The sequence below is a fragment of the Phyllostomus hastatus genome, unplaced genomic scaffold (genome assembly GCF_019186645.2).
Source record: "Phyllostomus hastatus isolate PE091 unplaced genomic scaffold, TTU_PhHast_1.1 phas_scaffold_12, whole genome shotgun sequence".
In the NCBI taxonomy this organism is placed as follows: Eukaryota; Metazoa; Chordata; class Mammalia; order Chiroptera; family Phyllostomidae; genus Phyllostomus; species Phyllostomus hastatus.
This window is the reverse complement of record NW_025334007.1, coordinates 18,365,635-18,392,255: the sequence shown is the minus strand read 5'-3', so window position 1 is coordinate 18,392,255 and position 26,621 is coordinate 18,365,635. Positions and strand designations below refer to the sequence as shown.

Below are 26,621 nucleotides of genomic sequence, written 5' to 3'. Positions count from 1 at the left end.
TGCAGTTCTGAAATTTTATCCTTTGAGACAACTATGTGCCTTCATCCAATAGTCCTTATTGGCTGATCACTGTTTTTTTTATTTTGGGGACAAATTCAGTAAGAACTTTGTGAAGGCTGGTAACACCATTACATACAATAAAATGCAAAAATATATAGTGAAATATTTGGTTCATCCATATCAGCCTTCTCCCCAAATGCAGTTAATTTTTTATTGTGATTTTGTCTTCAGAATACAGTAGGGAAAATGCTCTATTTAGTTCTGTATACCATAGAAGTATATGGAGTTTTATGTAATTTTTTAATGATTAATTTTTCCAAGAACATTAAAACAGTTTAAAAATATTGAAAACTTGAAAAGTAGGCATATTAGAACTTACAACATTATATTAAGTTTAAAAGCTTTATTTATGCCCAAACAGAATTTTATTATTATTTTAATTTAGGTTAAATTAATTAAAACGATTTAAGGTTGGCACTTGCTCCAGACAAATTATCAAACAGAGCAATTCTCTCACTTGAAAATAACATAAAGAAGTACATTTGCAAAACATTATCAATGACTTGCTTTCATTAAATCCAGGGGAACCTTTTGCTTCAGGATCTAGTATGGTTTCACCTGGCACTAGGCTTTTACATTTTCTTGATATTTTGTCCACAATAACTTTGCTTTTCAAAATACTACATTTCAATGTGGTTTATTTTGATGACTGAGTTTTGTGGCATACCCTTAAATATTGCACCTAGGAGAGTGCCTGCTTTCCTCTGCTCACCCTGGTCCCAGCTCTGCTATGACACCTTTGTTCTGCTGCAAATGCCTGCATTCAATGTACCTTGGCCTCTTTGATTTAACTTCTATTCTCATTCCCTATTTCCTTACATCCCTAAATCAAAGGAAGGCAGTTTATTTTAAGCATCTTTGAAGAAAAGGGCATATAATTCTAGTAAATATACCAGACAAGCAATTTAAAAACATAAAGTCTTGCATTGTTAGTAATATAAATCTCTTCTCCTCTCCCTTTGGCATTCTGTTGTGGTTAAAGACAAAAATGTAAGTAGACAAGCCTAAGAATAAATGATGATTCCTCCTTTCACTCCCCCAATTCTCTTGTTACGTAAAGAAGAGAAAAACTCACAACAAAACAAAACATTAACTTCCCAAGTATCACTAAATGTTTGATCTTTCAAGACAGAAGTTATAATAAATGTGTTCTTTTTCTTGGTTCTACACTCTTTTGAAAAGTTACTTCTCCAGTCCAAAAAAAATTTTGTGCAGTTTCCACATGGGGTGCACAAATCTAAAGCCTTTCTTAGGTATGTGAACTGATGGCAAAAACCAGAAGCTTCAGGGGGAAAAATAACAAAGGATCAAAAGAGAATATGAGAGGAGGACCATGTATCACTGCACTTCAGGTGGTCATTGCAGAAGCTACAGTTGCTTGGCACTCTGTTGTCTTTCCACAAATCCTTTTAATTCTTACCTTTTATACCCTAGCTCTCAACCTTTTGAAGACATAAAGTCTTCAAAACAAGATTCTGGCCATTCCCATGATGCCATGCCTTACTCAGGTCCTCTTCCCTTGTTCCGTGCAAATGTGTGATCCCTTCCAGTCCCTTATGAACTCTGCCTGGCCTAGTGTGAGCAGATTGTTGCCTCACTTCAGTGCCTTTTTACCCTCAACCCCTCTCTGTTTCAGAACCAGTGACATCATCTTGATGCCAATTAGATCAGGCATGTATAAGTAGGTGGTTTTCTTTAGATTTTATTTATTTATTTTTAGAGAGGGAAGGGAGGGAGATAGAGAGAGAGAGAAAAACATCAATGTGCAGTTGCTGGGGGTCATGGCCTGCAACCCAGGCATGTGCCCTGACTGGGCATCGAACCTGCGACACTTTGGTTCGCAGCCCGCACTCAATTCACTGAGCTACGCCAGCCACGGTGTAGGTTTTACATTTAGGCACTGCCTACATCTTATGTGGATGAGATTTCACTTGTGCCATATTGCCTTCACAGGTTGCTATCTCATGGGGTAGCAACATAAAATCTAGTAATGCCAAAGTCTTTGGTAAGTAGTTGTAAGTAAAAACAATGTTGAGCAGAATGACATTTAGTGTGCAGTGGGGGCGATAAAGGGGTGGAGGAATTGAGCAAAAAGGAAAAAGGACTCATGGACATAGACAACAGGGTGGTAATTGCGGGGGGGAGGAGGCATAAGAGGACTAAAAGGTAATAGAAAAATACAATAAAGATTAAACAAAAAAGAACTATTATACATTAAAAAATGGTGAAATGCTAAGTAATGTGATACCAACCATTAACATTTATTAAAAACACTAACTATTTTAATAGCATAACTCTATAAAGTTTTTATCTGTAGTTTACAGATGAGGAAACTGAAACAGAGAGAGAATTTATTTATGTAAGATCACACAGCAAATAGGAGTGGAAATAAAATTTGAACTCAGGAGATCTGGCTCTGGATCCAAAGCTCATGACCGGCATGTTATGCTACACAGGGGTGTGCTATGGATGGATAACTGACACAACCAACGTAGCCAGCACTATCTGGCAATTGGAGTACTGTTATTTGTCACCACTGTAATCCATCATTAGCATGGATTTAGAGTCTGGAGTATTGGTCCCCTTCCTTTGTTAACACAAAGGCCCCATTTTAATGTCAGAAATCACCCACAGTGAGAGTAAATATGTAGTATCTATTGTGGTGGATCTAAGCCAGAGGTTTTTACCCCTGGCTGCTCAGTAGAATCTCATGGGGAGCTTTTAAAAATCCCAATGTCCCGACTGCACCCCAGAACAAATGGGTCAGAATTTCTAGGGGTGGTGTGCAGGCATAGTTTGCCAAACTCCCCAGGTGGTACACATTGGGCAGGCAAATCTGAGAACCGGCAGCCCAGCACATACTGTTTTGTACTCTGTGACATACTTAATCACACACCTCCTGTTCTTTTCACCCTCTTAGGCCTCCTTCAACAAGTCTGCAAGCTCTTAAAGTCAAGAATATGCCTTGATAATTGAAGCTTTCGCTCCTTCAGGTGTGGATCACAGACCAGCAGCATCACAGGATCATCTGGGAGCTTGAGAGAAGCGCAGTTTCTCAGACTCCCTCCCCCAGACCTACTGGTTCACAAAGAGCATTTTAATGAGATCTCCTAGTGATTGGTATGCACAGTAAAGTTAGAAAAGCACTCATTTAAGACATGAACAGACTACCTACAGCTTGAGGGTTAGGACTCACAAGCCTCAAAAGGCCATTAAAAATAAAAAATCAATTTATTAATTTATGTATTTTTACTATATGATACCATTATCAACCTTCTGGGCTGTTCTTTTGTGTGTATCTAGAGGAAACAAACAAACAAACAAACAAACACTATTTTCTCCTCCTGACTAAGAAAGTCTTTTTTAAATGTTTTCTGTTTGATAATGCTAGTCTCTGCTACCCCCAGAGTTCCTGTGAGCTTGCTTCCCTTTCCTTGAAGCCATGACACTCACCTAACATCTTGGTCTAGGGTCAGCTTGTTTAGACCTTACAATTCTGATTTTCACAGGGACAGTAAAAAGAAAAGGCTACACAATTATACAGCTTGGGATGGGTTTAATATGTACACTTTGTCCTTTTCATAAGAGTGAAAAAGAAAGGTTTACTTCCTGGCATTTATATGTGAAAAACATACTTGACAACCACATAAGACAACTATTACCAATCATTCTTTAAAGTTCAATGTTTTTATATACCCAAATGCCGTGTGAAAACAGAAGTGTGGCAAGTCAAAATCAACATATTTTTAGGTGTGTTTTCTAGCTTTCTCACAGAGTAGTACCCCCATGAAATGTTATAAATGCAGCTTAATAAAGGAATCACAAATAAAAGTGCCATCATGTCTGCTTTTTTTTTTTTTTGCATGGGGGAAATAAGTGAGTTCATTAAAATTCTGGTGATGCAAGTTATACTGTGCAAAAAAAGCCATTTGTTACTTTAATTTAGAACTGCCACCTTGATGACAGTTAAAAATCTACGAAAAATTTAAGTGAACCTAATTATCTGATATGAAAAGCAAGATCATGAAATGCCAGCCCATTTGTATAATTTAAGGATACTTTCATTCACTTGTGGCTCTTGGTGTTTGAATCCAGGCAGAATGTCTTACTTGAACCAGAATTTAGCCTGATAATTATTGGCATAGAGATGGATTTTCAAAAGTACATCTGAAAGGATGAGCCAATTAAAAATTCTTCCCTGCTCTGCAGGAAATGGAGTGAAGCTGAATTTAGCAGTGCTATTAATGTAATGACCCAGGAAAGAAGGAGGCCTGAACAACATGAATTTCCTTTTTACCAAATTTCTCTAAAGAATATAATATTTTAATATCTCAAATAGTTTTCTGTGAAAATGAACACATCAAGTTTGGCATCAATATAAAGGAGCAATTTAGTATGTTTTAATGTGTCTAAGATATCACTGAATAAGATAGTATTATTTTATATCTGGCTGAGAAAGAAAAAATGTTATGAATTAAATTAGGACATGCCATTGATTATAAGGTTAATCTCAACCTCAGAGTTGATAAAACATTGGGGAAATATATCTTAGAATTGTTGAAATTTGGTAGGTTGAAAGCACAACATAAATGATACTTTCATGAGAGGATAACAACTTTTTCAGTTACAAATGTAAGACTTGATGCCATGGTGGCAATATTGCTCCTGGTAATGATGCAATATTATCCCCTAAACTGGAATACCAAATGCTCAGTAGCTCCATACACTCTGCCTCCATACCACGTGACTGCAATTAATCATAAAACCTGACTAATGCAAAAATTCAGTGCTCCTCCTTTGAGGGCAAAAAATGGTGGCAAACCATAGCCTTCAGCATGGCTTGCATTTTATTCATTGCAACCATAGGTGTATGTAGAGGCCAACGTGTATTTTTATCAAAAGGATGCTAGCTATAAAGGGCAGGGGAGTCAAGAGAGTGCCAACCTCTAATTTCAAATGGGCACCTAGGCCTCGGCTGAGGCCTGTCTTGTGGTTTGGTAATGCGTCACTTGTGCTGGTAAATTACACATGTCAGGTGCATGCAGGCTCAGCTTTATGGGGCTGTAAAAACAGTTATCAGAGTTCTGGAAGTAGAATCACTGATGTGTGTCCTAGTCAGAACCTTGAGTTTCTTACCAGTGACTTAGTGTTTTTTTTTTTTTCTGGTAAACACAGTCAAAAGGACCTCAAGGGACTAGGAAAAAGCCAAAAATGAAAATGAAAAAAAATCCTGTGAAGCAGTTTCTAATTCAATGTGTGGATTGGTAAAACCAAAGCAATTTCCAGTTAGGTAGACTGATCGGCTGTGCCAGAAAGTTGCCACAAGTCTACTTCAAGTCATCCTGCATAGAGAAACCTTTACAATTCTTTAGAAATGGAAGTAGAAATCCCCAAGCAGCTTTAGAAACTGGCATACTCACGAGGATTGGGAAGCCTTTCTTCGGAGTAAATAGTCCACCACATCGGGATCGGTCTCTAACAGGCTGATCAGCACTTCATTCTGGAGATCCGGGGGAACCTGGATAGGCCAAATGTTGAGGCATAAAGAAAACACTTCAGAAAGAACATAGGTCATTGGCAACTTTATTACAGCATAAAGCAGAGCCTGAAGAATCGTAAGAGAACAGAGTGGTTGGTTGGTTAAAACCAAACTGATAACAACCCAGTTAGTTTAATTCTTAGGACAAACTGGATGGTTACCAAATAGTCATATTCAACCCAAACTGTCACCTTTGTTTTTGACTAGAGATACAGACTAACCACTGGATATCTCTGTTGTTCAGACTACATTTTTCTTGGCTTTGAATAAGCAAACTATCATAGTTAAGAAGAATGGTGTTCATAATTTATTATCCAAATGGGGAAACTTTCTAGAGTTCATATTTATATTTATGCCAAGACAATACGCATAAATTACAACTGTCTTGGACAGTTCTGGAAGATATAATCAGTTTATTAAGAGGACAGGTCCTTGAGCCAGACTGCTTGTGTTTGAGTCCTAGTTCCACTTACCAGTTGTGGGACCTATGGTAAGATACATAACATTTCTATGTCTCTGTTTCCTCACCTATAAAATGGAGATAATAATAGTACGCACTACAAAGAGTTCCTGTGGTGATTAAATGACTTATCATAGGTCAAGGACTTAGAACAGTACCTTGCAGATAGTAAACACTGAAAAAATGAAGACTACAACTGCACATGTCATTTTATCATTCAGTGCCTATCTTCACTCCTTTCTTGCATCCTGGTCCATAAACAATTAAGTTTCTTGCTTCATGATTTGACAAGGCATTGACTAGAGTTCTATGGATGAGCATCCCATGTTTCTCTAAGCCTAATCCACAGTACATTAGAAGGTGGCCTTACAATCCTAAATTACTCCTGTTGAAATGTTCTACAAGAAAAGACTGAACTTGGTTCTACAGTTTTCCACATTGTAGATGCTGGTAGCTCAACCAAAGGAAATTCAAACTATTCACAGAAAATAAATGTTCAGTCTGATTCTCTCACACATGGACTTAGAGATAAGATTCTTCAGAAGTGTGGTGACAAGTCTTCTGAGAATAAGTGGCTGGTGGAAGAATTTGCTTCCTGCCTCTTGCAGAACTCAATTCTTCTTGACCATTGAGAAGCTGGAAACTATTTTATTAACAAAAATAGGTATGAGAAAGGAACAAAATGCTTTTTTTCTCTTGTAAATCTCTTTCTCCTACTTCATCCCGAATCTTCATTAATGACATTGCCAAAGCCTAGTCTCACAAACACAAAATCTGAGTTGAGTTCAAGCTTCTCTGTGTCCTATCCCCTTCCTGTTCAGAGCCAGATCTACTTGACTTCATCTCCACGATGCCTGTTACTTCTTTCTTTTATCTTCCATTCCTACTGCAATGGTCAAAGTTCAAACCCTTATTGCCCCTCTGTAATGGTCACGTATTGGCCATTAACAGCCTCCATTTCTCTCTTCTTTTAACAGTTATACCCCAAGTTTCTTCTGGAGAATCAACTGTTCTCTAAACCTTACCTCAAGGGTGAAATGTAACCTAGTCTAAGTCAGTGACCATTCCATTCATTCCCAGACTATCATGAATGCCTGAGCAATGGGCATGTGACTACCTTAGAGACAATGAAAAGCCATGATCATTTCTTTGAGACTTGGGAGAGAGAGGATATAGGGCCTATAGCCATATATGGAGACTGAGGATTGTATTGACCATTGAAGAAAAAAATACCAAGAAATGGAGAGGGAAAAAAGGGTCTCTTGACATTATTTGAGTCCTAGGTAAAGCCATGCTTCAAGACATATTTGCTTTTGAATTGTTCAGCTATGTGAGTCCACAAATTCCTTAAGCTAGTTTGACTTCTTAATTGGAAAGAAAGACATATCCTTGATGGGCCTTTGGCACAAAAGCTTGCTAACCTGCATGCTATCTATTTCCTTCAACACATGTACCAAATTTCTTCTCTGCATGGTCGTCAGAATGCTCTGATCAAGACATTTGCTTGCTCAGGAACACTTTTATCCCTACAGCTAAAGCCCTCAAACTCGCCTGCTCACCTCAATCTGTATTTCCCATTTTCTCCTTTAGCAGTCATCTTCACACACCCTCCATTTTAGTGCCACTACACTTCTCACTGTGGCCTTTTCCTACCTCCTTCCTTTAATTCAATACATAAATATTTGCTGAATGCTTACTGAATGTCAGGGACTAGAAGTTGGGATTCAGCTACAAACCAAACAGATAGGAATCTTTGTCTCCTAAAGCTGACAATGAATATGGGAAGCCTGGCATTAAACAAACAAAGAAAAGACAGCTTGGATCACATGGAGAAAATTAAAGCACAGAAGAGCCAATGGAGAATGTTGGGGAGGGGAGAGTGCAATTTAAATAGTATAGTTATGCCACAGAGAAATGGACAGTTTAGCAGAGAACTGAAGTAGATGAAGGAATTGCAGAAAGTCATTCCAAGCAGGAAGAAGAAAAAAATCAGCAAGATTTTGAGTCAGGAGCAGCAAGGAGGCTAGTGAGGTTGAAACATAGTGAAAGGAAGGAGTCTAGTGGTAGGTAATAAGTGGGTCAGGTAGCCAAGGCCAGATGTTGTGGAGTCTTACAGGTCATGATAAAGAGTTCTGTTCTCAGTCTAAGTGGGTGGAGAGCCACTGAGGGTTTTGAGCAGAAGACTAACATGAATTGTCATCATTCTGGCTGCTGAGTTGATAGTAGATTGCAGGAAAGCAAGATGTGAAGCTGGAAATGCAGATAGAGTTGTTGCTACATCCAGAGATGCTGGAGTACTGAATGAGGATGGTGAGCTGATGAGAAATGCTGTATTTTGCTGTGTATAATGTGCACCCACATTTTTGTGTGCATTATACATGGGATTATTATACCTGCTATTATACCCATGGTATGTAATCATTATACCCATGTGTAATGCACATCCTTACTTTTCCCTCAGAAAATTGGGCAAAAAAGTGCACATTATACATGGCAATAACCAGTATTTGGATCCTGGAGATAGTAAAGATAGAGATAATAGCATTAGCTACTTTGTGAACAGAGAGAGAAAAAGAGAGGGAGGAGTAGGAGAAGGAAAAGAAGCAAGAATGACTTCAATGTTTGGAGCACCTGGAAGGCACCTGGAAGGATGGGGTTGCCATTGACTGTTGTAAAAGCCTTGCAGGAGGAAGAGGCTGGGGTCAAGATTAGGAGTGTGGCCTTGATATGATAAGGGTGAGAGTCCTATGAGACATCTGAATAAAGGGGAGATCTAGTAGGCCATTGGGAAGAAATATCTAGGGATCAGGAGGGGCTTGGGCTGGACATAGATATTTGGCAGGTACATATGGATGACATTTAAAGTTCTGTGACCAAATGAAAGGGCCTGGGAATGAGAATGAAAGAAGGGGAAGGACTTTCAGGTCAAGGCTGAGAGACTCTATTCTCTGACTTTATTGAGTAAATTAAACAAATAAAGACACTGGTAATTTTTACTGTAAGTTTTTCAAATAATTTGATCCAACAGATATGCACTATTATATTGAATTTTTTTAAAGTATTACCTAAAGGATGAAAATAAGCAGAATAGTCATTAAAAAATGAACAGCAAAGCAAAAAAATAATAATGGCCCAAAATGTATACCCTGAACTCTTTTTAAAAGAAAATTACATGAGAAAATTATAAAAAGTATGTGTATTTTCATCCAGTTAGTTTAATTTAAAATTTTCTATGATTATACATGTAATAAAAATTTTTGCTTCAAGTGCCAATCCATTCCCATAATATGGTGAGTCTAATAATGAATTAACTTGGGTACATTATTAGCATAGGTAACAGGGAGTATTATTATTTTAAAAATAACTTTCTATAAATTTTGTTGAAGTATTCTGCAATTGAAAATTTTTACTCATGCAACTAGACCTGATTCCCAACCAATTATAACTATTCAGGTTAGTTTCATGTACTATACATGACTTTTACTTGGTAATAAATATAAATAGAAAGGGTCAGTGTTATTAATTTATCTATACTTTGTTTTTAAAAAGACCCATGATACCATTTTGGCTTGGAGACACTATTTACAAATAAACAAAAAGACATGGTTAAAAAATGTGAATCCATGTACTACAGGAAGGGTAGATAATATTTCCCTATTATTATGGAAGGCTGACTACAATGTACATAACCCATTATTTTAATTAATTTACTTATATCTCATTTTGTTACAAAATGATTTAAAGCAGCTTCAAAAATTCATATGATAAAACCACATTTTTTAAATAAAGGAATGGTTCAGAAAATTGGGGCCAGTGGGAAAATGAGGATAGGAAATTTGAAATGATACCTGGAGTCGACTTAGTATTCATATGACATTAACCACTGCTGTTTTCCAAGTAATGCTTCTAATCTTTGTACATATTTTCACATTTCATTTCCTCTTATTTAATAAAAATTTCAAGCTAATGGCTCAGCTAAATTGGATGAGCATTTATTTTCTATTAATTTAGATGCTTAATAGAGAAATAAAAGTCAAGGGAATGAGTTGATAGAAAACAGGAGCTTGCAGTAAGTAAGAAATGTCCAGGCAGATTGTTCCCATATGCATTCCTTTTCAGAAATTAGGATGCTATTGGAAAAGTATCTAGGAGTTGATAGCCCCTGAGGTTCAGTTTTGGCTCTGCTGTTTATAATTGATGTAAACTTGGACACATCAACCATCTACTGCAGGATTCTGTTCTAGCATCTAAAAATCCAAGCATATCCTATCTGGCCCATTTGCCTTTATAGAGATGTTATAGGGATCAAAAGGGCTAACAGATTTGAAAGTACCTTACTAACTATGAAGAGGTATAAAGTAAAATATTTTATAAGAAATGCACAAAATAATTAATAAATTAAACACTTAAAAGCAAGAATAAAAGCAGATAACATGGAGATGGCCAGTATTTGTTCTGCAGTTTTCTTCTTGACTAAGTCATTTATTGCTGCCTCTTATCCTCTGTGCTTGTAGAGAAGCATCATTCTCCTCTCTTTTGCTTAGCATTTTTCTGGTGGGTAACTAAGTGACGGGATTTCCTCTTGATATATCTCTGCTCCTGACCACCTCCTGAATTTCTAGAATTACAGTTTGTAACCTCTTGGCCCCTCAACAGCAATGGTTTTGAAGCCAGACTCTGTGTAGTTTCTCCCTTCTGGTTCCTTCTCTTCCATCAGACCTCAAGTGTTTGGGTTGGTTACAGCATTAGAAGGTAAAGTTCCTGAAGGCAAGGGTTATCTAACTTGTCTACCTGGAACTGATATAGGCTCCTAGGGTTGTAGTTCTCTGTCAGCTAGCCTCTTTTGCAACAAGGGGAAGATCATGTGTGCCAATCCTGGCCAAGGTACCCCAAGGGGGGGTCTCATAGAAGCTTCTGGAACATGTACTCCTCCATATTGCAGAGAAGCAGGAGAGAAAACATCTCCCTTCATCGCTGGATGATGATGGCTGCAAGAGATGCTGGAAATGATTGCAGTATCTTGAAGACGAAGATGGAAGGGCAGACAGAAGGAGTGTGAGTGAGCTGCTAAAACTGTGTCTCCCTTGGCTTCTGACCGTGCAAGAAAATATATCCTGATGTTTTCAGTCACCTTCAGTTGATTTTTCCCCTTCTTGCACTTAAATGCTTCCTAAATAATGTCTCCTCTTTCTCCTCTTTGCCTCTCTACACTTTTCTCTCCTGAAGTTCTTACCTGCATATCCATGACCGTTGACCCACTTACTTAGTCAATATTATGCTCTTCCAGAACACAAGCTATGGTGGTGTTTCTAGTGGATGCTTAATAAATGTTATAGAAATGGCTATAAATGGTTATAAAATAACCCAGGATTATTGATCTTCATGGTATACACTGGTTCTGTTACCTTTGTCTAGATGCTTCCTTCTGCTTATAAGTAGTACCAATGTCATGCTCTAGCAAAATATCCTTGCTATTAATTTGTAGAGTAGAAAAATCAATTTTCTTTACCAACTGAGGATCACTAGAAAATTTCTAATAGGTTCTTAAACTATTATTCCCACCAATACTAAGACTCTAAAAATGAAAAGTATGACTCAATAATCAAACAGATTTTTTCTTTTTTGATTTGGGATTTTATATAGCAAGATGAAAACTGAGGAGTGAGATTGTGAAAAATATTAACTTTTAAAATCAAGTAATTCTGCACATTTGAATGAAGAAACAAAATCCATTCAAAGGGCTTCTGCATGTATAGTTTACTGTTTCACATCAAAATCTCTACTGAGTTTTAGTCAACTACTGAGTAACTTTAGATATTTTCTAAGGGCACCATTTATGGTTGTGTTTACTGGAGACTCAATGCCTTAGCTTTTCATGTGTTCCTTCAAAGCTTAATGCTATTTCAAAAATCAAAAGAACTTGGACTCTCCTGCTTCAGAGAAAAAATGTAAACACTGCACATATGAAGGAATAAAACTGTCACAATTAAAATCCACCCCATCAAATTAAAAATGAAACCTTGAATGTCTGCCTAGGGTATAACTGCTATGATGTAGTTTATTCCATAAACCACAGAGAGGGAAAAACGGTTCAAGTTCTCTCCATTTACTAAGTCACTATAGCAAACCATTAAGGGCATCCCTGAGAGCAATTCCTAGGACCCAGCCCTACCATACTTGCCACTGGATGCTCCATGCCAATCTACCACTTTGTACTGGGCCAAGAAGGATGCTTTGGCATTTAAAACTCTAACAGTCCCCAGAAAAAAGTAAATATCACCAGAAGTCATGATGAGTTTTCTTTAGTTAAAAAACTTGTAAACTTTCTTTTAAAGTGAAAGAAATCACTCTGTTTATGGCAGCAAAAACTCGAACCTGGGCAGGCTCAGCCTAGAACCTTTGATGTGGTTCTGTTGTGGAGGATGGCCTAATAATATGTAAGGGCATCTAGATGCATTTGGAGGGTTAGAGTTCATTAAGTTTAATGCATTTTCCCAAGTGCCTCATACATGCCAGGTAGTACATGGCAATTGAGGCACATCAATAAACAAAAATAATTGAAGAGCCCAGGACTCACGGAGTTATGTTGGAGGATGACTCAAGGAATGAAGATGAGGAATAATTAGCCGTCTTTGCTCCATGGCAATATGTCAAAGGAAGCAGAAACAGCTGAGGTGTAATATGCTTCTGCTCCCCTTTACCTGTGTGTGCTGATAACAGTACACACATTCTGTTGTTGCAGACAGGCACAAGGTGTGCATGGTCCAGCAGGAACATGCACTGGCTCTTGAAGCCATGTGCTGGCTTGAACATCAGACATGTCAGTGTTATGAACAGTCCAGAGGGATTAATACTGTTAAATATCTCCTTTGCTCCCTACTTTCAAGCTGGCTAAAATATTCTCTTTCTTCCCTGCAACTGAACTCCATATCTGAGATGCCACATTGAAGTACCTGTTTACTATGTCTGGGGAGCAACATGTTGTAGAAGTCATCCACTTAGTTGTTGTATTACTTGGGCAAAAGATCTTGGCTTACTCTTCATGAAATGGTGGTGAAATTTAGATAAGCCGATGATATACATAGTGACTAGCCAGCTTCAGCACGTAAACAGTGGTTATTTTAAAAACAGTTACATAAAACAGGAAATGGAAATCCTATTTCATTATCTGGATATGTCATGTGTGGAGGGGGGTGGTTTCTTGTTTGATGACCTGGATTACTGCCTGACTACTTTGACTTGGCATGCAAGCGAGGTTTTAAGAAAATGTAATTTGCATTTGGGGAAAGAAGAGAACACAAAGCAAAGCTTGGCTTCAGAGCCTGGAATCCTCATCTCGGCCTCTGACCCTTATTTCCAGTAGTTCTCATTTGAAATTTCCCACGTGCACTGTGCTTGTCCCCAGCTCAGGCTGATGAACCAGTAGGGTGGGAACTCACTGGCGTTCCCACGTCTCCACTGTACTCCGGACTTTTCATCAGCCCACAGGGGTGGTGCTTTCTCTTGTTTCCCTCTCTCTCTCTCAAAAAAAAGCCCTCTTAGGAATCATATGGTATTGACTCTTAGAATCAACTGAAAGTTTTCTCCACTCTGCTCTGAAGCCCTTATTAATTCTAAGAGCAATGGTGAGTTTTATCTGAGGTTCTCAATATCAGTTAAAGAAGGAACAACTTTCAGAACAAATGATATGTTAATGATCTAGTCAGTGAATGCTTTCTGTTTTACAGTGATACCAGTGACCATTTCTATCAATACATACACATGCATGAGCCTTCTCTTTTATTCCCAGTGTTCCCAGAGAGTTTCATTTATGTTACCCAGCTTTTAAGTTGTTGTTGATATTAGAAATGCAGTGTCAGGGTTTGAAGGTAAAGGAAGCTAAGGAGTATGGCCACTGAACCAAAAGCAAAGAAACAAACAACAAAATGTATGTTTTCCCTGCAATATATTGTTGTAGTGTTTATTCAGCAAATAATTACTGAGTGCCCATTTGCCGCAGAATATTTTCTGGATGTCAGTGAACAAAACAAATGAAAATCCTGATCTTCATAAAGTTTGCATTCTAGGTTTCAATAAATATAATAAATAAGTAAACTATATAGTGAGTTGAAAGGTGGTAAATACTATGGAAAAAGGAAAAAGAAGAGCCAGGTAAGGGACTAGGAACAAGTCACACTGTTACAGAGTGGCCAGAGTGCTTCCTTGCAAAAGAGGCACTGTAACCACGTAGAAATTTCATTTCTTCAATATGACCTTTTCACTTTTCTTTCCTTTCCTTTTGATTCAAGCTGGCCTCATCCAGCTCCCTAATGCATCTGTCTCCTTCTTCCTTGCATATCCACTCCCTTCATCACTAAGCCCTCACAACAATGAGGTTCTGGTTGGCATCAACTAATCTTAGGAACAAAGCCATGGGTCCATTGACCAGAGCAACAGGGTTTTGGTCAAACTGGAGATGACATGTAGGCCTAAGCTGTGTTTCAGCTCCAGGCCCAGAAGAGCAATAAAATCAGATGAAGTCACACCATGGCTGACATCGGGGCCAGATGCAATGACCAATGACCCTAGCACTGACCAATCAGTAGAGATCATGATCCTGACCACAAAACTAGCTTCCTTAGTCACCATAATTAATGATTTTTTTGCCTATATAACTGGTCTCCTGGAAGCTATGGGGAGCCAGGTGTTTGAGCATTAGCTACCTATATTGCTGAAAATAAACCCTGACTCTCTTTGCTGCAAGCTCCTGTTCATGTGTGATTGGGCTTTGATGCACACAGGCAAATGGACTCTTTTAGTCTGGTAATGACACCTGTTTTATGGAGCAAACATTTTGTCCATGTAATACAATAATAGCAGCAATCTTGGTTTTTGAGTGCCTAGTATATGTCAAATTCTTATCCAAAGTGCTTTAAAATATCATTTCCAATTCTCAAAATAATCCTATAAAGTAGGTAACTTCATGTCTCTCTTTTTACAACAGGAAAAAGAACACTTAGGAAAGTTAAGCATAGGGCCAGCATCACATAGCAAATACATGGCTGAGCAGGGATTTGAATTCTGGTAGCTGATTCCAAAGTTTGTGGTCTCCCCACAACATCTTGGGTGTTTCTCAAGGTGTAATTACAAAAGTACCAGTGTGCCCTGAAAGTATTCATTAGATAGTGCAGATTCCTGGGCCCCATCCTAGTGATACTCAATCTGTTTCTCTGGAGTTCAGCCCAGAAATCTGAATGTCTGACAAATTTCCTTGTGACTCTGCTATATGCTGAAATTGAGAACCCCTATTACAATCTGCTGCCTTCATCTTTGAACAGAATGATCATGGTGGTCACTATTCAACAGAGTGTTCATGATGACTTTTATCACAACCAGCTCTAGGATTTCAAACACAGTGCCTAAAAAGCAAACACTCGGTGCAAAAGACTGTCCTAGTCAGACTCTTGAGCCATATATCAGTCTCTAAATCTAGGCACCTCTTCTGTATTATGGGACAAGGTCAGGTTCTTTACTGCCCTTTCCCATTAACTCAGATACTGTCCACTTGGGAGAGGCATCAGGAAATGAAGGACATTATTAACACTCAGAACAAACTTTGGGTACTTGCCAGGCGTCTGTGAGTTTTTATATCTCTTCCATCAGTTCTGTGGAATCACTGCCTCCAGGGTACATTCTGCCTTCAAGGACATACTTACAGCCACCTTCGCTAACAAGTCTCCCTTTTTAATGCCAATGGGAAGCGATGCCTCTCTCTCTGAGCTCATAAACCTTTCCAAGGACTGTGAAACTGCACAATTGCTAACTACCTTGAACTATCAGGTCCTGACTAGCTTTATTCTTCCTCATTTGAAATTTCTGTACTAATTCTGAAAGTTTCTTAAAAACAAAACAAAACAAAATGAAACAACTATATACATGATTGCATTTTTATCCACCTACACAGACCACATTTGCCAACCAGCTACCGGCTTTGGTATAATCAACTGAATTCTGAAATGCCAAATATGCCAACAGAACCTACACAGTGATGAGATTAATTTTCTTCTGTGCTTTATGGAAATAAAAGAGGTAAAGTCAGTGGTAGGGAACAGAACCATGCAGATTTTAGAACTACAAGAGATCTTGGCTAATCATTCATTCTAACCGAGTCTTCTGATAACTAAAGAGATAGAAATCTAAGAAGGTGAGGTCACATAGCTAATGTATAGCAAATATAAGGCTATAGCAAACTTTTCTGGTTCCAGAACCAGTTTTCTTTTTACTGACCCAGGCTTGGGATCTCTGTCCCACTACTCCTGTCATCCAACTGTCTTTTTTCTCAATATGTAATTCCCATAATCTGTCTGAGATCAAGAATGCTTAGAGAAAGCTATCCTTAATTTCTTCCTGCCCAGACCTTTTCATACGTATAAGGAGTACAGTTTAGTAATATAGAAATCATATGTCACAAACAACCATTGTGTGATTTATTAATTCAACCAATATTTCTTGTTTCTACCATATGCCAGGCACAGACATAATGCAGTAAAGGAAATAGATGGAAAGGACAAAATTCATCCTCACATGGAACTTATATTGTTGTGGGGAAAACACTCAACCAACAAGAGAAATTAGTAAAACCCTGTATCAGTAGTGGTGAGTGCTAAGAAGAAAAGGCAGGGAAAGGAAACAGCAAGTGAAGAACTGTGTACATGGTGGTGGTGGGACTGTATTTTAGACAACGTGGCCAGGAAAGGCCTCATTGAGAAGTAAAGACCACAACTGGGGAACCAAAATATGAGCTATAACCCAAGAGAGTCTTGACATTGATTTCCATGGAGAGTGGCAAACAAAGATCAGATCTGGAAAATCGAAAAGATGGAAAATTGATGTTTTTTTTGCTGTTGTTAGTAGCCCAGGTGGCAGGAAATGGGAAGGTGGGGGGTGGGGGCTGGAGGCACAATTAACATGGTGGCAACTGTACTTTAAAGGAGGCTAGGAAGAGATTTTTTTTAGTGTCAGAGGTGAAAAGAAATGCCTGATGGTTTGTGGTTGCATATAAAGAACTTATCTTAGAATACAGAATTTAGAGAACAGAATTAAGATTGATGAGAGGTATTATTTTGTTTAAAAAAAATCCAGAGAACATGAAGTAATGTCAAGACTACTTGGCAAAATGATACGTGACTTAAAACTCGATGAATATGTTGAAAAGTTCAGTCATTTGATTCATTCAAATATGTAATTAATTATGAGGATTTGGGCTGACGTGTGAAATTTATATAGAGTTAATGACAAATTCCACACTTTTTGAGAGCTTACTGCATTTAACACAGGAACAGTGTTTCAGAGGCTGAAAGAAGAGCAGGACACTGTGATACCTCAGTGAAATTTTGACTTTGCTCAATCCCTTTTCGGTTCCTCCTGGGCATCCAGCAAGCATACCTTTCCTAGCCTTCCCTGCAGTTAAATATGTCTTATGGCTCAGTTCTGGCCAATGGCATTTGAATGGGCATGATGGATGTCCCTTCTAGGTTTGGCTCATAAATCCTAGAGGATTGCAGAGTCTCAAGATGCAAGGAACTGTGTCCCTAAATCATGACCTGTAAGGTTGTCAACCAAGCATGTGATTAAACTTTATGTCAACAAGATATTTATGTCTGTTGTGAACTAAGATTTGAGCCAATTCATGTTGCTCAATTACTATAATTAGTAATTAACATTTGCATACCTTTTATAGTTTACAGAATACTTTCACATATCAAATGATTCTGGGAACCACCCTGAGAAATAGGTCATATTTTTATTTTTTCCATTTCATAAACTGAAAAAGATGCTTATTGAGTATTGGATTACTTGATCACAATCATATATATAAAACACAGAGGGCAAAGATTTTTAAATCACTGGCTCTCAAATTTACAAAAACTAATTGGTATAAGATGAATTATGGAAATAAGTCTAATGCAAGGCATTTGAAAAATATAGAGAAAATGTTGAGAATATTAAGAGGAGACTAGCACACTTGGTTGTGAAAACACAAAAGGCTCTGGTAGAATAGGTAAGATTTATGGTGAGTGATAGCACATTGACAAGAAAAATGGGAGAAGAAACAGAGAAAATTCCTGTAGATTTTGACAAGCAATATGAGTGGTAAACAGAAATAAAAGAGAGTTGGCATTTGTTCTAATATTTCAAGGGAAGTTGAAGCAAGCAATGCAGTTTTTTGAAGGAAAACAGGAACTGGTAATTCAATACAAATCAAAAAAATATTTATTGAGTGCCTGCCAGATGAAGGGCCTTCCAAAAGTGTACAGAGGATACAGAGAGGAGATAACAAGGGCACAGCCCGTGTTTTAAATGTGTTTATAATCTACTGGGGGAAACATTTCATAAATGACTATAGTACAACATTAAAATAAACATCAATAAGAACAGAAATGGGGTTCAAGGGACAGAGAAATGATATGGGCAAGTGGCATGAGAAGGACACAGGAAAGATAGGTGAAGCTTGATGGAGGAGGTAAAATGTCAATATTGACCTTGGAGAAGCTGCCATCTCTAAGGATGGCTATAAGTATATAAATTCATGAGAACCACATATAATTCCACAAGGAATGGTTTTATCAATATTTTGAGCAAGGATATTAGTATATAAATAATTAAATGACCCCCAAATGTGACCATTGTTTAGGTCACAACAAACTAAAACTTATAATTTGAATATGTTTATTTAAACACAGAATCAACTTAAGCGTCCATCAGTAAATGAATAGATAAAAAAACTATGGTACATTTACACAATAGAATACTACATAGCAGAAAGAAAGAAGGAGCTCCTACCCTTTGCCACAGCATGGATGGAACTGGAGAGCATTATGCTAAGTGAAATAAGCCAGGTGGTGAAAGACAAATACCATATGATCTCACTTATAAGTGGAACCTAATCAACAAAACAAACAAGCAAGCAAAAGATAGCCAGTGACGTTGTAATTAAGAACAACCTGACAGTAACCAGAGGGGATGTGGGAGGAGATAATAGGGGAAAAGCAGGGAAGGGATTTCAGGAACAACTATTAAGGACACATGGACAAAACCAAGGGGGTGTGGAATCAGGGGAGAGAGGTGGGTATGGCTGGGGTTGGGGGGGGGGGAATGCAGACAACTTTACTTGAACAACAATAAAAAAAGAATCACAGTACAGTGATATCATAGGTTATAAAATTCTATTCCCATTAAAATTGCATGGCTTCCAATGAATTCAACGACTAGCAGTGTAGACCTGATGCATAAGTTTCATTATGCCACCAAAAGGCAATGAGTAGGCAGTTTATAAGATACCCTGCCAAAGAAAGGCCACCTACCATGAACAGGGCTTCATAATTTTCTATCATTTTCTGAACCACAGCAATGATGGCTGTGCTTTCCTCAGCCCGGGCAGAACTCTGGACCGAGAATTCTTTGTCTGATGACTTCTGCTTGTGCAGCAGGTTGGGTCCAAATATGGTGGCCAAGTTTAGAGACGTCATTTTGTTCCCAGTGACCTACAGGAACAGAAAACACAAACACTGTTACTTTGGCCTTTCAGAATTCCAAGTGGTTCAGCAATCAATGGAAACTTTTCCTTGCCTTTTCTTCTGCAAGGACTACGTAGTCTCTGGCAGAATCCATGAGGGGTGCCACTATTTTTCTTCTGCTTTATATCTTGGATTGAAGCTCATAGTGCAGTGACCATTGAATAAAATTTGACAACTCTGTTATTTATTGTGAAACTGGTACTACATAACATTTCTATTCTGTCTGCTCATTACAAATATTGATGTCCATCCATCCATTTATCCATCCATCTTGTCATCCATCCCTCCATCTAACTCTTCATCCATCAGTCGATCTCTCCATTAATCCATCCACTTAGCACCTACCATAGGCTAGGCATTTTTCATGAACTTTTATTATTTAATATTTTTCCAACAATGATCACCACACAGTCTTTATTTTAAGGGTTCACATGGTAGAGGGTAAAGAAACTTATCAATTACAAGAAATGAGTACAAAGTATGAAGCTATCACCTCTGGAGGCCCCAGGGACACTCCAAAGTGGTGGCAATATTTGCACAAAAACTTAAAAGAAAGAATAGACTGTGCTATGCTGAAAAGCAGAGGAGCTGGGACAGAAGGCAATTTTACAGTGCTGAGAACACCATATGCACAGACAGAAATATGTAAAATACCTTAATACACATCAGGAACCACAGTGTGGCAGAGGGTTCCAAAGGAAAGGCAGGAAAGGCCCAGGAAAGAGTCATTGCCCATGTCCCTTGTGGGGCAAAATTGCCCCTGGTTGAAAAAAGCCACTGGTCTAGGCAACTTTTTTTATTCCTCTTGTTGATATTGAAAATCTAGAATTCCTGGATAAGTATGGGAACTGTGGTTGTTTGATGGGGATCTATCTGCACAATCTTTGACAGGCACCTGGGTGCACAGCACAGAATTCAAGAGTCCTGATTCACAGCCAAGACAAAGCCTCCTGAGTCTCACTCTTGCCCTGTAGAGCACCAAAGTGGTGGCTAGCAGCTCTGCAATCCCAGGGTGGCACAAGGCAGGCGTTATTTTTAGAAGGTGAGGCTGTTTTCAGGTTTGCCGCCAAGTAAATTGATTTTACGTGATAAACACTGGGAATTTTCAAGAAACTGCCCATTATGTAAGGCTGTTCAGTTATTTTTTTCTTTGTTTCATTTCATTGATATAAAACCTGAGTTTTTATTTTCTTTTTTTTTCAAATTTTAAAAATATGGAATGCTTCACAAATTTGTATGTTATCTTTCCATAGAAGCCATGCCAATTTTCTTTGTATCATTCCAATTTTAGTATAGGTACCACCAAAGCAAGCACTGATTTTATTTTTCATTTCTCTTCCTGCAAATGTATGGCTAAGGATAAAATCAAATATGTGTCATTTTCCAATTTATCCTTCTTGAACTCTGAAGCATTAGAAGTGCTTTTCCCTTCCCCATTAAAGTAATATCAGAGCTTTCTCATTTTTTAAATATTAACAAATAGAAGATTCTTTTTGTCTTAAACAACAGACATTTATTTCTCACAGTTCTGGAGGCTGGAAAATCCAAGATCAAGGTGCTAGCTGATTTGCTGTCTGATGAGAGCCCTCGTCCTAGTTTGCAATGGTTGTCTTCTAGATGCCTCCCAGATTTTGTTTTCTTTTAAAAGAATGTTTTGTACAAGGACAATCCAGAACTCTGTTTCCGCTCTTTCCTTCTCCTGTTGTTATTCTGGGAATGCAATACAATCTGTCTGTAAAATTGCACATAGATTCCAGCTGCAGACCATGCTGCTGTGGTTTGTTAACACTGTTTTGTTTTGTTTTTATTTGATTGTTGTTTTAATTGGAGACTGGTTCATGATAGCTTCTACCCTTGCTCCCCATGTCTCAGTACATATATGGCTATGTCTGTGTATATTAATAATGTGCACTTGGGGTTAGTTCATTATTTACTTATTAGCCAGTCAATTCAAGGAAAAATTTTATCTCTACTAAATAAGCATCCTAGATCATTTCTAACCCTAATATGAACATTCCATCTTTATTAAAAGTTTAGCATGTACAGTCACTGGGCTAGGGGGCTTTCCATAGGCTGTTTCAAATATTCTCACTAGAAGCTCATGAAACAGCTACTGCTTCTGCCCTTTTTTACAGACAGGGAAGTGACGCCTAGAGTTGGCAGCCAGGAGGTGGTGGAGCTGAGAAGCAAAGCTGGAGGCTTGGCTCTAGGTACACCCATGCTCTTCATCACCACCCTGTACCTCCCACTGTTCGTACTTGAATGGCAGACCGTCTTTCCATGGAGAAATGGAATACGGGCTTCAAGGCAGGGCCAGGACCAGGGTGAGGAGAGCAATCACTCACTGATCCTGCTACAGTTCCAAAGCCAACCTCCCATTTCCTGGAGGCATGCACCTCCTCAAAGGTCAGTAATCCTGGCAGTCTGTAACTTCTTTTTTGCTTCATAGACTCTTTGAAAACTAAAGGCCAGCCTCGAACTCTCTCACCAAAAGAGTGTATATTCACACCACATTTTCCATGCAATGCCAGAGGGTTCTTGGACAACTGAAAAACTACGGCTCTAGAGGTTTCAAGTATGTTCCTGTAATACTTTTCTAGAAGAAATGAAATCTTTCATACTTTGGGAATTTATTTTTCCCCTAAGGAGCAAAGCAAATAGCAAACTAGACAAAATGGAATAAAACAAACACAAGATAGAAAAACAACACAATTTGATAAAATACCACTATTTTTCCCAAGAAAAGCACGGAGTAGTCAACAATTTTTCTCATGCCCTTCTTTTAGACATCTTTAAGATCTCATTAGTTAAAGATGCATTGAATTTTAAGCACCAATTCAAAAGGAAATATTATATTCATTTTATAAAGGAGTAAGCTCAAACCTACTCCCCACCCCAACTCTGTTTTCCTTCCTCTTCCTCTATTCTATAAATACAAGGTCATGTAGCAAGGTGCTGGCAGAGCCTGTGTGAGCTCCAAGCTTTTTGACTCCCTGGTTCAGTTTTCTTCTATGATCCAATCCATAACAACTACGTAACAAAGAGTTAAAACATGTAACACAAACAGGTAAGACAAAAAGCTGAAATTGCTTGTTTCTTTACCATATTTCACAATTTATTTTTTGCCTCATTCCAGTCTACTTATTCTGTATTCTCTACCCACTTGTGCCAAACCAATTCAAAAAAATAACAAAGAACCTCTTTCTTGTTCCTCTCCCTCTACTCTTAACTTCTACCAGAAGGGGTTTTTAGCTAACTCCTATCTATGCAGTGCTTATGTGTTCTTTATTCAATCCCTACACAGCCTTTACTCAATCCCTACATACCCTTTGAGGTGTAATTTAAATTCAATCCCCTCCATGAAGCCATTCCTAACTTTTGTGGCCAATGTTCATCATGTCTTCTCTGAACTTCTGCAGTGACTCTGCACTGCACTCCCTAATTCTGTATTTGCCCTATGTCTTCATGGTCTCCACCTCCTGGATGCCACAGCATCTCAGGAATGGTAATTAGAAAATTTCTCAACAACACTCTCTGGTTTAGAGGAACTCCGGTTGGGTGACCAGGATATGCATGGTTCAAATATCAAGACCATTCTTATAAGAAAACACTAATAATGCAAGTTGCTGTTTTCCCTATTGCTATTCAAACAAAAGCTTCCTAACTCACTGTGTCCCTGTGTCTAACCAATCTATAACATGGATTATACCACCTTAGTGGAATCCTTACGAAGATTCTTTCGGGCCTTAAAAGAATCTATCACCTACCCACTTACAAAAGCATTCATCACTCTGTGAATATAGCCCAATTTCCCCTTATCCCTCATCAATACTTTTCCATTCTGCAGCCTTCATCCAATCTAAGATGGCCGTGTGGGCTACTTGCTTCCCTGTAACTTACAACCATTTTAAAGAAGCAAGGCTCTCCTCACATTTCCCCTGTAGCTTTAATTTTTGGTTACTAATCTGTCATTTTGATTTAACGTTTAGGTCAAGGCTGTGTAGAAACCCTTGGAATCTCTCATTTCCCTATACAACTTTGTGGTTACTAGGGTATTTTCATATTCCTTATAGCAAGTAGTTTTCTAAAGCATTGTGCAGTGACAATTGAAGAATTAGTATTCCCAAAGTTCAGATAAGTCAATTGAGGTTTAGGAAGGTCAGTAGATTTCTGAAAGAGCATATGACCAGTGATCTATAAAGCTACTAAGTGCTCTCAACCAGGGGTGTTTTTCCCCTCCCCCTCCCCATAGGATACTTGGCAATGTCTAGAGACACTTTTGGTTGTGGCACTTAGGGTGGGGGTGGAAGGAGCTGCTTCATTGATCAAGTGAGTAGAGGCAAGGGATGATGCTAAGCATCCCACAATGCATAGGGCAGTTCCCACTACAAAGAAATACATAGTTCAAAATGCTATTCATATAGAGGTTCTGAATCCCTGAACTAGACTAGTAGGTCTTTTTTTTACTTCTTATTCTATATTTGTTTATATTAAGTTAGATTGGTTTGGATTGAGGCACAGCTGGGCCTTTACTAATTATGGGACTGACCCAACCACTACTATCCAACATGACAACTTTCTGTGAATTAGAAAAAGGAGTCCCTTCCTCAAGATATTTTACTGCCTTTTGCTGGGATATTGTCCCAATATATCTGCAAATCTACAGTGACAATGAGGTCCATGGTGCCTCTCTAGAGTTGTGAAATGCAGAAATGCATAACTTGTGGATGCTCCCTGTGGGACACTGGGAAAGGTATTTAATGCTGTGAACCCTCAGTTTTCAACTCTGAAACATGGGATCAATGATATCTGCATGTGTAATGGAGGAGTCACTGTAATATATAAAACCCCCAGTACATAGCTAGCATATGGTAAGAGACGCATCATTGGTAACTAGTATTTCAGTATGCTGTTTCATTTGTACCTATCCAAGAATATTTTCTTCCCTTTAGCATAGGCAATGGAGTCTTGTTCAGCATTTGTACTAAAAGAGTGTCTAAAAATGATTCTAAAAAACAAGAGTGAGTTCAATTGGACTTTTTGCTTTCCTCAATTCCTTCTTAATCACCTGAGACCTGACTGTCTCCTTCTTACATAGCACTTAAGAAACGTCAGAGAAGCACTGACACACCTAGGAACATAGACAGTGCTCTGCCTTTACCCAATGATTACGCAGATGATTCTACAGTTTCTGTTATATCTATAGTCGATAAGGGATGACACCAAGGTGGGTAATAAAACTACTTAACAATTATGAGAATTATAGTGTATCCATCAAAGAGCTGTGTCTGCTGAAACAAGATGTCAGTACCATATTATGAAACCTGAAGCCTGCAGAGGTTTCACTAATTATAACTACTATACAGATAAATGGCTAACTCAGGAAAGTTCCATTCTTATACCTAAATGGGGGATGAGAATAAGAAATGCAGAATTGCCTCTCTGGATTACAGTGAAAAATTATATATGACTATGATTTCAGGAAAGAAATTTGGCAAACACAGAATTGAATCCATAATGCAGCTGACTTCTGTGGTGGAGTGTGGAGTGCCTTTGGCCCCTTGTTGATTTATAATGTGTGTTAGCATATTAAAGGGTCTGAGTTCTCCTGGAGAATCTAAGGGCAAGGAGAAGCATGACTGCATGGTATCAAAAAGGGAAACAAGTCTCTCATTAAGGTGAAGATTAACTAGGTTGCTTGGTGAAAGGTCATCTAAAATTGAGGCAGACATCTTCTTTGTCCAAGGCTCAAACCTAAGGATACCTTAAAGCATATGAATGTGATCAAAACGAACTGGATCCCAAGACCTCAGATGAGGGAGGCCTGAGTGGAGGACCAGGTCCAACAAGTATATCACAAAAGGGTCCATGACACTGTACGGAACCTGCCTTCAGCAGCTGATACCATGTGGTATTGAGATTCATGGTAATGGTCAGCAGGGCATATTTTCTAGTTCCTTCTACACCTGGTTTGGAAGCAGGACTGGCCTTCCATTGCATTGAGCCAGTCCCTGTTTGGGGGGAGGGTTTAAGGAGAGAAAGGACCTCTCAAAAGGAAGATACTAGATTTCTAGCTAAAGGGCAGATAAGGAGCTCCAGGAGCAAACTGGACAAATAAAGAGGTGACCTCACATTTCAGCTCAAATTTAAATAAGCAGATCAAATTACTTACAAGGACAGAAACCTCCCCTCATCTTCATTACTCTATTTTTTCATGATTGTAAGCCTCTCTATAGTTCATTGTTTGTATGCTTTACACAAATGGAAATTCAAGATCTTGAATTTCAAGATCAAAATTCATCATCTTGAAAAATGACTGCTTAACTAAGAAGCATCCTTGAAACATAGGATGTTAATGGCCTATGCATTCTTAGGAACTGTCCTTCTAGAGAAAACTCTGCATTAACCCTTCCTACATAGACAGGTGGGGAAAGTTAAGGTGTATTTCCACTAGGTGAAAAGTTTGAACCAAATCGATGGCTTGCCCTTTTAAATAAGAGAAGGGAAGAGTCGCAGTGTCTATGGCAGCAGAGGGGTGCATACCTCTTGCCCATCCTTGCTGATGTTGTCATTGGCATGCCTGGCCACAATGGAGAGGAACTGTAGGAGGCGGTGGAGTGTGTCGCAGTTGCAGGGAGGTAGAAGGTAGATGAGGAGCTGCAAGGTGCCCAGCTGTTCCTCTGGCTCCAACACTAAGCAAGGCAAAAAGAAGTGCTCTAAGTAAGTAAAATGGGGGAACTCCCACTATTTAGTCTCAGAGGAGAGGCCCCCTCTCAACTTTCTTCCGAAAGGGATTATCAAGTCACATTTCTTTCCTTCACTAACTCTCCCATTGATTTAGCAATTTACCAGAAAGGTTCTATGAAGGATATAAAGATAAGTTAGACCTGAAGAAATGTAACATCTAGAATAAGCATTATAACCTAGGTTAGAAAAGTAACTTAATTTCCCTTACTTTTTCCCTTACTTTCTTCCCCCTCCTTTTCCTGACATTACTCATCTTTTA

At 38.5% G+C, this 26,621-nt stretch overlaps 1 protein-coding gene and 1 non-coding gene across 3 annotated transcripts in view; both read right to left on the bottom strand.

The window, feature by feature from the left end:
• ARHGAP6 (Rho GTPase activating protein 6) overlaps positions 1-26,621 on the bottom strand; it is a 462,552-nt gene that overhangs the window by 15,543 nt on the left and 420,388 nt on the right. For both annotated transcript variants that reach the window (XM_045856110.1, XM_045856111.1), the window contains exons 8-10: positions 26,159-26,307; positions 19,403-19,582; positions 5,481-5,578 (exon numbers count right to left, since the gene is read on the bottom strand). In XM_045856110.1, the coding sequence (XP_045712066.1) occupies positions 5,481-5,578; positions 19,403-19,582; positions 26,159-26,307 (427 nt within the window). The remainder of the gene's footprint in view (positions 1-5,480; positions 5,579-19,402; positions 19,583-26,158; positions 26,308-26,621) is intronic.
• LOC123830155 lies at positions 20,824-20,930 on the bottom strand. Its single transcript, XR_006787715.1, has one exon. It is a non-coding gene; the product is annotated as a U6 spliceosomal RNA (small nuclear RNA).